The sequence below is a fragment of the Schistocerca gregaria genome, chromosome 1 (genome assembly GCF_023897955.1).
Source record: "Schistocerca gregaria isolate iqSchGreg1 chromosome 1, iqSchGreg1.2, whole genome shotgun sequence".
NCBI classification, from domain to species: domain Eukaryota; kingdom Metazoa; phylum Arthropoda; class Insecta; order Orthoptera; family Acrididae; genus Schistocerca; species Schistocerca gregaria.
Window position 1 is genome coordinate 859539814 of NC_064920.1, and position 14105 is coordinate 859553918.

At 38.5% G+C, this 14105-nt stretch overlaps 1 protein-coding gene across 6 annotated transcripts in view; it reads left to right on the forward strand.

Annotated features, from left to right (window-relative positions):
• Positions 1-14105, forward strand: part of LOC126272806 (nucleosome-remodeling factor subunit NURF301) — a 282822-nt gene that overhangs the window by 132393 nt on the left and 136324 nt on the right. For all 6 annotated transcript variants that reach the window (XM_049976036.1, XM_049976004.1, XM_049976012.1 and 3 more), the window contains exons 17-18: positions 3030-3229; positions 11640-12039. In XM_049976036.1, coding sequence (XP_049831993.1) covers positions 3030-3229; positions 11640-12039 — 600 coding nt within the window. The remainder of the gene's footprint in view (positions 1-3029; positions 3230-11639; positions 12040-14105) is intronic.

Sequence of the window (14105 nt, forward strand, 5' to 3'; positions counted from 1 at the left end):
ATTGGTGTTTTGAACCATGGTTTGTCAAGTACTGGTGGAGGTCAGCCCAGGACTTCCTTGTTTAAAATGCTGACAACCTCAGCAAGTAGTTGCATGGTAACCTTTATCGAACACGTGGATTGTTATCTTTTCTTATTCTGAAGTGAGAGAAGAGACTAATCCTTGTCCATCACAGAGTTCTATTAAGCTCCTCACGACACCAGAAGGGATTGGTGATCACTGTGACCATACATCAGTTCAGATTCTGCAAGAACACAGAACACAAGTGTAGGCTGGCTGCCCTGCAAGAGAGAGGCAGCACTTATTTTCTCACACCACTCCTCTCCACCTCTGGTTGTCATAATGCTAGTTTGTTTACATTGATGTCTGACTACCAATGTTCACAGTCTGAAGTATGGTATGATCAAATGATGAGAGGCTTGAACTTGAGAGGCTCCGGGAACACGGCAGCCTCATGGTGTTGTCAGCAGACAAGGGGAACTCCACAATCATTTTGCATCGGTCATAGTATGACGAGGCAGTGTTCAACTTCTGGAGGACCCTGCATACAACAGTCTTTTGGTTTGTGACCCTACAGTCAAAGTGGACAAGAAGACCAGGGCTCTGTTGAAGGAAACCGATTAGCCTGACAAGGTCACAAACAACTACCATTGGGAGCAGCAGACTATATGGGCTACCAAAAGTACTCAGACGGCATGCCACTGCACCCCACTATCAGGAAAATTGACACATACACATACCCAACAATCAAGTTATTCAAGAAACTGCTGTTCCCATATGTGGGGCAATGTATTCACCACATCCGCAACTTGGAGGACTTCTTGCAACATCTTGAGCAACTAAATATCACAGAATCTGACATAATGGTAAGTTTTGATGTTTCATCTCTGTTCATTAGGGTGCCACTGAAGGACTCATTGCAAATGATTGCAAAGAAATTTGACGATTCTCTGTTCAGGCATATAGTGATCACAACTTATTTTCTATACAGTGGTCAATAATGCAAGCACACAGAAGGTGTAGCTGTGGACAGACCTCTGTCTCCAGTGGTTGACAATATGTTCATGGAGAGACTTGAAGACGAGGCATTAGAGGCAGCTAGATACGAATCCACATGCTTCTTCAGATGTGTGGATAATGCCTTTGTGATTTGGCCTCAGGTTGAGAGAGGCACAATGGTTTTCTGGCATATCTTAATGTATGCCACCCCAAATATTAACTGGAAAAAAGAATGGCCAGTTGCCATTTATGGATGTACTTGTTGGAAGGAGAGCAGATGTTTTGCTTGGCCACAGTGTATATAACACATCTACACACCTGACTTATACAGCCAAGCCAACAGCTGCAACCACACATCACAGAGGAATGGAGTTCTGAAGACAGAAATGAGCATCTGTGATCAGTGTTGTGCAAGCATGGATACATGCCCAAACAGATTGAAAAGGCATTTTAACCACCGACACTGTCAGACAATCTAGAACAAGAGCAAGTAGCGGCAAACGTGGCATACCTACCCGATGCTGAAGCTATTTCTGCAAAAATCAGCAAGATTCTTGGGAAACATAACATCAAGTGTATTTACTGTCCACCTACCAATGTAAAAGGACTACTGGGAAGTGTGAAAAGTGACCTGGGACTATTAAAGTCGGAATTTATAATATACCTTCCCAATGTGGCATGTCGTACACTCACCAATGTAAAGAACATTAGAGGCACATCTAAGACAGGCAACTAAATCAGCCATTGCCTAGCACTTTCTGGAACTCAGTGATTCCATGAACTATGATGAAATGAGGACCAGCTTCCCGCTCTCCCCCTCACCCTCCCCCATGCCCCCTCCCAGCTCCCCCAGTACTGTGGCTGGCCAGGGTGGCCGAGCGGTTCTAGCCGCTACAGTCTGGAACCAAGCGACTGCTACGGTCACAGGTTCGAATCCTGCCTCAGGCATGGGTGTGTGTGACGTCCTTAGGTTAGTCAGGTTTAAGTAGTGCTAAGTACAAGGAGACTGATGACTTTAGAAGTTAAGTCCCATAGTGCTCAGAGCCATTTGAACCAAGTACTGTGGCAGAATAAGAGAGTCAGGTAAAGGTGGTTGAAAACCTCGTGAATTGTAACACTGGATACCAACGCAGTAGTGTTTGGGATCCTGCACTAGAGTTGCTGAAAATACAGCAGAGGCAGCAGCTGGAGGAGAAGAAGAAAGAACTGAGGGAGTGGATGTGGGGAAGAACCCCAGGCACATTGGCCCAAAGAGGGAACACCTATGGCTGCTGCTAGCAGGAGTGGACTGCAAACATTAACCAGCCATGAAGTGAGAAAACTGTAGTTATAAATACTGGACCTATTCCACTCAATAAACGGTCTCAGGATGATGAAGATAACAAGTCACCTTGTTGGAATATTGTGCAGGAATGACACTGATTCTTCGCAGCACCCCAAGATAACAGATTTCCATGAAAGTCTGAAGAATTTCTGAAAACTCAAAGTGTAAATAGAGGTGGAAGAAGAAAAGAAGCAGAGACTATTTCGGAACTGTTGAAGGTTTTGCAGATGCAAACATTCTGGTCAAGGTGCTCCCCAAAATCACCACTTTTGCTAGCTGTCTATTTGAAGGGGCTAGTCTTCATCTTCAGGCAAATGCATAACATTTTTAAAATTTGTATGTCGAAATCATTCACAAAAAAAATTAGATGCAAATTTTGTCAAATATATGCAAATTTCACCAAAAATATATGCCAATTTCACCAGAAATAGATGCAAATTTCAATAAAAATATATGCAAATTTCACCAAAAATATATGCAAATTTCACCAAAAATTGATGTGAATTTTGGCAAAAACAGCTGTTACACTTTCAGGCCCCTAACTTTCATAGAAGTTAATTAATTTTTTAAAAATTAACTGTTTTATTAGTATTTTATTGAAGGTCTTTTTGTCACTGAACTTATTTTAGTAATCTTATTGATCACAACTCTTATGGCAGTTATTATTTTGTTGCTGGCAGTACTCAAAAATATTTTTGGTTGACAGAATTCCGTGAGTGATGAAAGGCAAGTGACAATTACAACAAGCGAAGTTGTTACAACAACTACTACCATAACTACACAACATAAAATACATATAGTTGATGGCCATGTCCAAAGTATGCAGAAGAAAGAGGTTCTCTCCAAAGCTATGAGTAATAGCAGTTTGAAGAAAGTAGAAGTGGGAACAGAAAATACACCTGCAAGGTAACATTTCTAGAACATGTACAAGAATATTGCTTTTCTCTTATTAGTTTAGAATTGGTACTATTGTAGTTCTTTTACTACTGTATTCATTGCTGTTGTACTCCAGAATACTGTGGATGAAAATATAATTATAAATACTAGGAAATATTTAATGCAGAATAATTTCCCTTCACTCTTCAATAACTGTTTGCCCCCCCCCCCTCCCTCTCCCCCCCTCTTTTTACAATATTTGACAAAAGATGTAATTTCACTTACATTTCAGGGTTTTAAGATCACACTAAACTTTTTGGAGCATTATGTGTATGTTACTGTATTAAACAAAATATTTTTAAGTGATTGAATGATTGCAAAAGTTGGTTACAATGTAATTGATAGAGAACTTAAGCCCATCTGACATGGAGTAAGATTTGCTGTAAGTTTACTTGGTGGCTTGCGCGATGGCTCCCTTGTAGGCGCCATTGTCTGCTAGCTGGCTTCCCTCCAGGACGCTTTGTGTGTTTTCCATGATAACTCTGGCACTGCTTGTTTGGAGTCTAATGTTATTGAATACAAGTCAGAACGCTGGTTAACTCACGAGGTGAAACAGAATGTGACGGAGCCTGATTTTAAGAAACTGTTTGGTAAAAAAAGTTTGATTCTCTTGCATCTCATAGCTTCATTTGTCAGCTTATAATTATGTTAGTAATCATAGTTATTGTGGTATTTCGAGACTGCTGCGAAAAATTAGAAAAGTTTGCTTTGCAGAATAGTGTTCATTATGAATTTGCATTTGATACAAATTAGGTCGTACATTACTTTGTATGAAATGAAGTTGACACATTAAGTTACTCTTTAAACTTGGAATACTAGTACTTCTATATCCAATCTCGAGAAAATGGATTGCATGTAACACACTTTGTTATGTGCATGAGCTTATGATTCATTGTAACATCCTTGTCTCCCGTAAACGGTCTGAGGTACTGAAATGAGATTTTGGTAAATGATCCCATAAAAAAGAGTAGTGCCTTTTTGCATATGGTTAATGTGCAAAACTTACTTATCTACCATGATATTCAAGCAACTACATATTTTGTCGATGAAGTAATGTGATTTTTAAGGGCCATCAATATTTAGTGAAATGAGAATTTGTATGGGTTTGGCAAAATATAAGTGAAAAAATTGCAATTTTATTTTTATACCAAGAAGCGGCTTTTTCGTATACTATTGACCTGTCTTGCCCTCAGTTACTAGTTTAATAATTCACTGCTTCAGCATTCTCCTGCAATTTCAGCAGCATTAGAATGTTAGGGAATGTAGCTTTGTAAACTTTGCTGTGTTTTGGCAAAAAGAAGCAAATTTTAACTGGACAATGAGAGAAATTACATACTATTAAAAAATCATCGCTGATGATATTTCTCTGAATGAGGGGGAAAAAAGACTAAGAAGTCTGGAAATAATAAAACACCATTTCTGTTGCAAATTTGGAGGGATGCTCTACCCCAGTGTGCTTTCAGTATTGAATGAACGGGATTGAAACTGACCAGATGATTTTATTTCTGATCTCGGTGGTCTGAGAAATATGATTACATTTCAGTTTGAAGATTCCTGTCAACTGCCCATCAAGGAGTAAACAGGTATTTTAGATGAAGTAGTACAATCCTTCACTCTGTATAGGGATAAGAATTAAAAGATGGTATACAGTGACTTAGCAACTGTCATGGGATAGGCACCTAATATCGCGTGGGTCCTCTTCTGGCCCTGCGGATTGTAGTGAGATGCCATGGAAGTGAGTATAGAAGTCACTGGTACTATTAAGAAGGCATCCAATATGAAATCGTTTTCAGACTGGCAGCCAATTCCGGTCTGTTTGTGGGTGCAGGATCGATGGCACGGAATATGCATCCATGGCATCCCAAATATGCTTGATGGGGCTCAAATCTGGGCAACCAGGGTGGTTATCTCAGTCTTTGGACCTCCCCTACACGTTCCTGGAACCATTCCTGGATGACGTTGGAGTGATGTGGTGGCCTGTTAACATCTTGAAACGCCTTAGAGTGGTCAGGCTGTTGGCAGGCCAGAAATGAGTGGAAATGGTCCTGAGCAGCTCAGCATATCATGGACAATTCAGAGACTCTTCTAGAACAACTAGGAGGCCCATTCCATACCAGGAAATGCACCCTGAATCGTAACACACACACCACTACCCTGCACCTCACGTTCTAGACAGGTGGGATCCATAGATTCATGTGGTTTGTTCCACACATGGTGGTGCCTTCCACAGCATGATGCAGATGAAATCATGATTCGTCTGACCATATCACATTATGCCATTGTCCCAGTGTCCATTCCTGGTGATTGATGACAAATGCAAGCCGTTGTGCCTGATGACGTTAGGTTAACGGTGGCACCTGTGTGCAGTGCTGGCTCCCATACACCATGGAACCCATTTTTCTGTGGGTTATCCACTGGGAAATGTGTCTAGCATATCCTGTGTTGAAATGAGGTGTGAATTGTGTACTGTTGCTCTTCTGTCACTATTAATGATCCATCTCAGACATTTCTGGTTATGGTAGTCAAGGGTGACTGGATGGTCGGTAGTTCATTTGTTGTGGACATTGACATCCACATTCAACCATTCATGATACACTATGGACACGGTTGAATGTGTGAAACCATATTCCTCCACCATGACCACTGTACCCATTCAAAAGTTGTCAGCTCATTGTAGTGTTGTATGTTACACCAATCACTTGCACAGCCACTTCTCAGAAAGTCTCCTATACAACTGCAGCTGGCACAGGGTCATGCATTACGCACATAACACACCTATGCCATCTGTGCCCCACTATCCCATGACATTTGCCAAGTCAGTGTGCTACATGCTTTGAATTGCTTTCATTCAATATGTTAGGTACATTTTGTATGCAGTAATGTATGGCCTAACATACACCAAATGCAAATGTATAGCAACCTCTATGTTTCATTGCAAACTATTGAAATTTGTTGCAGTAGTTTGTAATCTTGAAATATCACAGTAGCTGTGACCATTAATGAAAGGAATAGACAGTTCATCATAAAACAGACGAACGAAGCTATTAAATCCGTGAGGTCCAAATTTTTTTTACCAAATAACAACAATATGGAAAGGATAGATTGCTACTTACCATATAGAGGAGGCATGAAGGCTCTGACAGAAGAATGAAAAACCTGCTAAAATATTAAAGCTTTTCATCAAAGTCCTCCTCCTGCAGTAGAAAACATACGGAAATAAAGATGATACAGACTACAGAGTGGCAGTAGCAAGATTGTTTTTAGAGAAATAAATATAGGGTGTGGTGGAAAAATGAGCAAATTTGTTTATAGCAAAACAGCCCAAAGATTATATTCTATATTATTTTCAGTCACCACAACAAAATCATTCTGTATTGCCATTTCACACTATGTTCACGTTTTGAAAATGATGTTTTTTAGGTGTCCATCATTGTTATGTTCGCACTCAGACAGTCTGCGATTTAAATCATTCATGGCACATTCAAGCATCTGTGTAGGAGAGTTGATGATTTTTGCACAAATTGTGTCTTTCAGTTTTGTAATTGTGTGTAGACTTATAGCATACACTCTGAGATTCAGTAACCCATGAAGGAAGTAATCAGAAGCCAATAAGTTGGTAGATCTGGGAGGTCACAAATGTCCCCATTCCTTGAAATGGTGTGATTACCATACACTCCGTGCACTGCTGTGATTGGAATTTGAGCACAACAAGGTATAGCACCATCTTGCTGAAACCAGTACTCATTTGCAGGAAACTGTTCCAAGTTCAGGGGTGAGGAACGTTCCAGCCATGGTAGCATACTGCCGAGATGTGGCTGTTGTTGCTCTTCCATGTTCGTCTTAAAAAAGAAAGGGAAGATTATGCCCATTGAAGAGACAATGTACCAATCCACACCAGTAATGGCAGTTATTTCTTTTTGGCACAACCATTGAGATGTAAATGTGCCTAGTCACACACCTGTAGCATATTTAGGAAGCCTTCATTGTCTCTAATTTTAGTCAGCAGTGTCTTCACTTTTCGTAATCACTTTCATTTAACTTTTGCACAACTTGTATCTGGTATGGTTGCAACTTTAAATGATTCTGCACATTTCTGTACACACTATGACTGGATGTTCACAATACTGCTGCAGTTTGTCTCGCAGAACGCTTTGGACTGTAGGTTGCAACTTTTTGCACCTACTCTATTCATTCATGTGAGTGACAACTTCTGAACGTTCCTGGCGATTTCAGCTTGAGTGCAATTCATGTTGTTTTAAAATTTTTCACCCATAAGCTGATTGCATATGCCTATGATACAGGATCATTCCATCTTAGGTCGAAAGGATGATGGTATTCCTGTCTAGCAGCAGCAACATAATTGGCATTTTTGCTCCAGCATGCCATTTCATCAAATAGTGAACCTAACTGAAACATATTGCAAACATTCAGTGTTGCCAAAAGTACCACTCCACTTTTAGAGACTAATGAAAACAACCCGTTTTTCTACCACACCCTGTATATGAATATAAAATACAGTACAAACTCAGATGTTAGGAAGTCTCTTCTGGAAGTAATTATTTGGAGAGCTGTTTTGTATGGAAGTGTGAAATATGGGTGGTAAACAGGTCGGAAAAGAAGAGAATAGGAACTTTTGAAATATGGCATTACAGAAGAATTTCGATTGGTATATTGGATAACTGATGAAGAGTAACTGAATCAGGTTGATGAGAAATGAGCTTTTCGACAAAAATAAGGAATGGATTTACAGGGCACATCCTAAGACACCAAAGAGTACTTAGTTGGTTATCAGAGGGTGAAAGATAATACTAGAAGAAAACAAGAAGACAGAGAGAGAGTAAGAAAATGAAGGGAAAAGTATGCACAGACACATAAAAGCAGTCATACTTTCTGCACAGCGTTTGTGAATGGAATGCGTAGAAACCTTAGTGTGAGATAGTGATAGTCAGATATTACATACCGTATTTACTCGAATCTAAGCTGCACTTTTTTTTCCGGTTTTTGTAATCCAAAAAACCGCCTGCAACTTAGAATCGAGTGCGAAGGAAGCGGAAGTTCTGAAAAATGTTGGTAGGTGCTGCCACAACTAACTTCTGCCATCGAATATATGTAGCGCTACACAGGCATGCTTTGCAAGCACAAAGATAAATACTGGCAGCAAAACCTGTGTCGGCAAATAAATTAAAGGAAATGGTAGAAGAATGTAAACATTATGCTGTGTATTCTTTCGTGTTTGCTGCTATCTCATTTAAATCCTGTCTGCGTAATAAACTACGAAGCTAGAGTGAGACAACAGCAAACACGGAAGAATGTACATATCATGTCATGTTTATATTCGTGTTATTCTTATGCTGAATAGTGATACAGTCAGAAATGAAGCACGGCAACTGGCTAGATTTTTATATCTAAGATTACTCTAATTTCTGTGCAGAATGCAATGTACTAAAGAGGCATCTGCAAAGATTTTCAAACGGAGAAAAATTTTCGCTAAACTTCGTTCAGAACATCTTCTATCATATGCTATGTATTATTTGTTTCTTGTTGATCATTATCAAAGAAAGCAGCAGTGTAAGTTACAACAAATAGCAGTCTCTTGCCATTGTTTCGCTGGTAAGACAATTCCTCTCTTTTTCTTTTTTTTGTAAATGGTGGTAGCGCGCACAAAAGCGAGCTATGCCGCGAGCGGCTACAGGTCGTAAACACTCATTATCGGAATGTGACAAACAATGCATAACACAGTACAATAATGCATTTTCAGCTTAGAGTAACATAAACACCTATAACAAAGAGAATGGCACTTATCAGATCAAAGCACAATAAGCAATCGATTCAAATCAGACGAAGCACGTGAAAAAGGAAGGGTACCCGTATGAATACGGACGGAGCGCCTGACACATAGCAATGGCTACATGGTAAATCTTAGCTGTAAAGCTTATGACTCGAACCAAACTACTGTGGCTGTTTCTTCATTCATTCAACCTAAATTGTCTCTCATATTACAATGGACATCTTTGTTTCGATTTGGAGGTGCGGTCTAAAACGTTTCTCTCCCCTTGAATTTCGAGTCTCAAATTCCAGGTGCAGCTTAGAATCGGGAAAAATTTTTTCCCTTGATTTCGAGTCTCATTTTTCAGGTGCGGCTTAGATTCGAGTGCGGCTTAGATTAGAGTAAATACGGTATGCTTGTTGATGTCCTTTGTCGTCATCAATTTTTCTCTTTTTCGAAAAATAGCTCAAAACCTGAAGATGAAACCAAGCTAAAAAACACTCTCTACATAGACTTCATGTGCTTAATGTTTGCTCAGTTAGAAGTCAAATAAGTCGGTACTCATTAAGAACATTTTGCAGGAATGTATTGAATGTCTTCTGCTTGATATAGTGACGTTGAAAATTGAATTGAAAATCTTCCTGAGGATTTTGCATCCTGCTCTGGTCTGGGGAGTTCCTATATTTTTTGGCCTGTTATTTCCATTTCCCCATTCACAACATATTGTGACAATCTTGGAACACAGTTGTCCTCTGTTATCTGTAAGTATTCAGACATGATTTGCTAGTGGTAAAGAGAATGTCTGAGAACCAAAAAGTCACAGGATCTAATCCTAGTCAGACGGTGGGATATTTCAGTCTCCCTTTAAGCCAGCCTTCACATATCAGTTAAGAGTAGGTTAAGAGCTCACACAGTACTGTCCAGTTAAGACTTACAGCAGGCTGTTGAATTTGTCACCACCATGATCATCATTATAATAATAATACCACCATAATGATCTATCATTTTCTTAAGACTAGCACTTTGTTGTACATAACTTGTGACTTAATCTCATTTTGCAGGTATTGACCTACAAGTCCCCACCATCTCTTTTAATTAGCTATGTAATATTCATTTTCCTGTTTGTATTCAGGTACTTCATAAGCGTTGCTATTATTATTGTGCTGTGCCCTATGTTTTATATCTAGATGAGGTGCCCTTTTCCATAATTCAGATTACAAATCAGATATTTTTATTAGCAGATGCACAAAAAATGTCACCTTTTGTACCTTTGATGGTCACCTTTTCTGTCACTCTTTCCAGTACCTCTGTTCTTAAAATTTTACATGTTCCCTCTCTTCTGAAGGAGCATAATGTGAAATGTAACCTACCATTCAGCAATCTTCACATCTTTTTTTACACAACCTACATTGTCATGGAAGAACTTCAGCGAGGACCCCATTCTCTTTAACATTAGAATCATTCCCAACTAGTAACAACGAACTACACTCATGAAACATTACAGTTTAAAGAATCTGTGGTAATGTGCAAGCTTCTACACACAGTTGTTGAATTTTATAAAGTCTTAATAACTAAATTTTTAAAATGTGTAGTACATAATTGTAATAGTGTATTTGATAACATTAATCATATTGATAGATAAGAAAATTTTACCAAGTGGTAGCAAATTGAAACATGAAGAATCTAGCACCTGGTAGCTGAGTGTATAGGATTGATAATCAAGAGAATGGTATTGCTTAGGGTTTAGAAAAAGTGACCCAGAGCCATGCATTGGGACATAAATGTTGGAAACTTCTATTGTACTTAAATGGATTTTAGTATCTATGTGTGTGTTTGAAATGTACAAAGCAAATTTTAGTTAAAGACAAGACTCATCGTATAGTTGAAGTGTTGCTCAGTGAACAGTCCTATAAACAAAAACTATAACTTATTAACTCAGTAATTTCGAAGTTTGTGGCCATATACATGCATACAGCAACATTGTCCTGTACTGCGACACAAGTGAGGTGATGTACCTTTATCGTAAAATTTCAGTACGTCATGTTTGTTTTACGATCTGACCTTGCTATCCTATAACACAATGCAATTTCATTGCATTATCATTTACAAAGTACAGATGACCTTCACAGTGTCTTGTATAACATTGTGGTCCATGAATTTGTTAATTTTTTAATTAGGTTCAATGACTTGGAAAAAGGGTTTAGCGTGGTCCCATGAACCTGGGTGGTATATGTTACTATATTTGCCATTTATTCAATAACTCTGGTTGGAAAAATCGTGTTGCATGAATAAAACATTTCTGTTCGTAAAAAGTTGAAACTGACTTTGAAGTTCAAATGTATTGTTAGCAAAACGTGTAGAACACTTTTAAAAAATCAGATGGAATGCTGTCAAAGAAATGTAAAAAGTGATGTATGTGACTGCTGAGTCATAGGTAACTGATTATCAGGTTTTCTTTTGATCGATATAATTTTATTATTAAGACACATGAAATGAATTTGAAATTTACAATACATCTAATTGGTTATGTTACAGCAGCATTTTAGTGTCACTGTTTTTATTCACTTCTATGTGTAGGCTCAAATTAACATTTTTATTCTTAAACTGTTGCAGTGGAAAGCTACTTAATTCCATACTAACTTCTAAAATAAAATCAGCAAGTGAACTTTCATCAATCACAATGAAAGTTGATGCCGCTGGAGATGCGACGGGGACTGTCATAAAGGGAGAAACGTGTACTAGCTCTTTGGAGACAGTTAAAACAGAGGAAGATGATTCTGTTCAAAGAGTGTATTCCAGCTCATCCACGAAAGGTCGTGTGTATTTAAAAAAAATATCAATATCTTCCGCAGACAAACGAAAAAAACGTACACCTGTGAAGTATCCACTTTGTTCAACATTCCAGACAAGAAGCAAACGTCGAAATATGTTAATACTTCCTCAACATGAGTTAAGAAAGCTGGCAAGGCATTCAGGCCGATTACCAGTAAATGGATACCACCATCTAGCAAAAGTGAGTTTCTTTGTTTTTCTCTCTTCTATATGTTACAATTATAAAAATACTTTTACAAGGGATATATAGTTGTATATGTTGTGGGTGCTATAACCAAATAACAAAAATCATATTCATTTGCAGAGAAATTGTGTAAGATTTTTTCATCAACTAGTCTAAAATGTCAGAATTACAAACCAGATTGATTATGAGCAAAATATTATCAGTCTTCTTCCTGTATCAGATTTTGAGTTTTGGCTCAGATTTTTGGCAACTTCCTGTGTTGTCTGTATCAGGCACTAGTGACAGTTGTTCTTAGTTAGATTTACTCTGTTGGATGCTATAAATTTGTGCAGAGTCAGAAGGCATAGTGGTTAACATCCTGACTTACATGTGGTAGAAGTGCTTTCAAATCATCACATGGCCAACTTGATTTGAATTTTCCATGCTTTCCGAAATCAACTCAGGTAATTGCCTAGATCATTTATGAAAAGAACACAGCTGATTTCCTTGCCTTGTGCAAGCTTTTGTTTCTTCCCCTCCTCCCTTTTGGTAAGTGTGTGCCTAAAGCCCCAAACTAAAATCTAATGATGCTACAGTTTATTTACAGAAACTGTGTTTCAATTTTATTAGTAACATTTGTAGTAGTGGTGTGTGCAACTCAAAAGGCCACTTCCATTGAATTCAGAATTTACTCAGTTCACAGTTCTTTTTTCTGGTGCATTGTTTCTGATGGGCACAGTTTCAATTTTATATATCTGTTTTTTTAATTCATTCTGACTCAAACATTTTGAAACAATATCAAAACTATGTTTTTACTGGGAAATCTAAGGAGACAGCTCTTATTGTAGTGACGTTTAGGGACCAGGCATCTGAGCATGAATTATGTATAGAGTAAATCTATGCTTCTAGTTTATGTTACACTTTCCAGTTTTAAATGTCAAATAAGTTGTATTGTGTTTGTTATACTCTGATGTCCTACTAGTTTATTGATCAATTTTTATCATTCACTAGGATATACTTTTTCATAACAGTTCAGTTTTTCAATGTCATTCTTTGATTCTAAAATATTAAGTATTGGTTATTTGTGTAGGGATCATTATTTCAGTGACTGGCAGTATTTTACATTGGAAGTTCAGTCTACTTTTGAGTAGTTTTTGTGTCGTTTTAAGTGTCTCACCATATTTCATAACATTAGGAAAAGTGTAGTTGCTACCCATCATATAGCAGAGACGGTGAGTCGCAGATAGGCGCAACAAAAAGAATGGCAAACAAAACTTTTAGCCAAATATGCCTTCATCAGAATTAGACAAAACTCTCTCTCTCTCTCTCTCTCTCTCTCTCTCTCTCTCTCTCTCTCTCTCTCTCTCTCTCTGAGAGAGAGAGTGAGAGTCGGTGTGTGTGTGTGTGTGTGTGTGTGTGTGTGTGTGTGTGTGTAATTCGGGTTCTGAAGGCGTGTTTGCAACCTAACCTAGCTTTGTTTGACAGTCTTTTTGTTGTGCCTGCCAGCGATTCAGCATCTCCACCTTGGCAGCCAGCGACTGTGGTCACATGTATGTGAGTTGCACTTACTTGTGTGTGGTGTCTAACTCTGATGAAGGCTGCTTTCACCAAGAGCTTTCTTTGACAATCTTTTTCTTGCACCTATCTGTGACTCAGCGTCTCTGGTATATGGTGAGCAGCAGCTATCCTTTTCATGATATTATATTATTCTGTCGTGACTTTTCCATTGTTTGATCCCATTACATTTCAGGTTATAAATGTTTTCATTAATGAACTTCTGAATGACTTCATTGATGTGTGTCTGGATGGACTGTATTCCAGATATTAAGTAGAAGACATTTTAAAGCTATCCTTTAAAGTGGCTTCACGTCTACTGCTGAACATATGAACGTTAAATTCTCTATTCCAAGGAATGCCAACAATTAGTTGTTCTCCTTTGTATGGCAGCCTTACAGCTACCAATTAACTGCAAATGGATTTTATAACTGAGACAAGAATGTAGTTTGTATGAACAACAACTGTAACAATAACACTATCCTCCTCCAACCCCCCCCCCCCCCCCCCTCTCCTCTTCCTAATGTCTT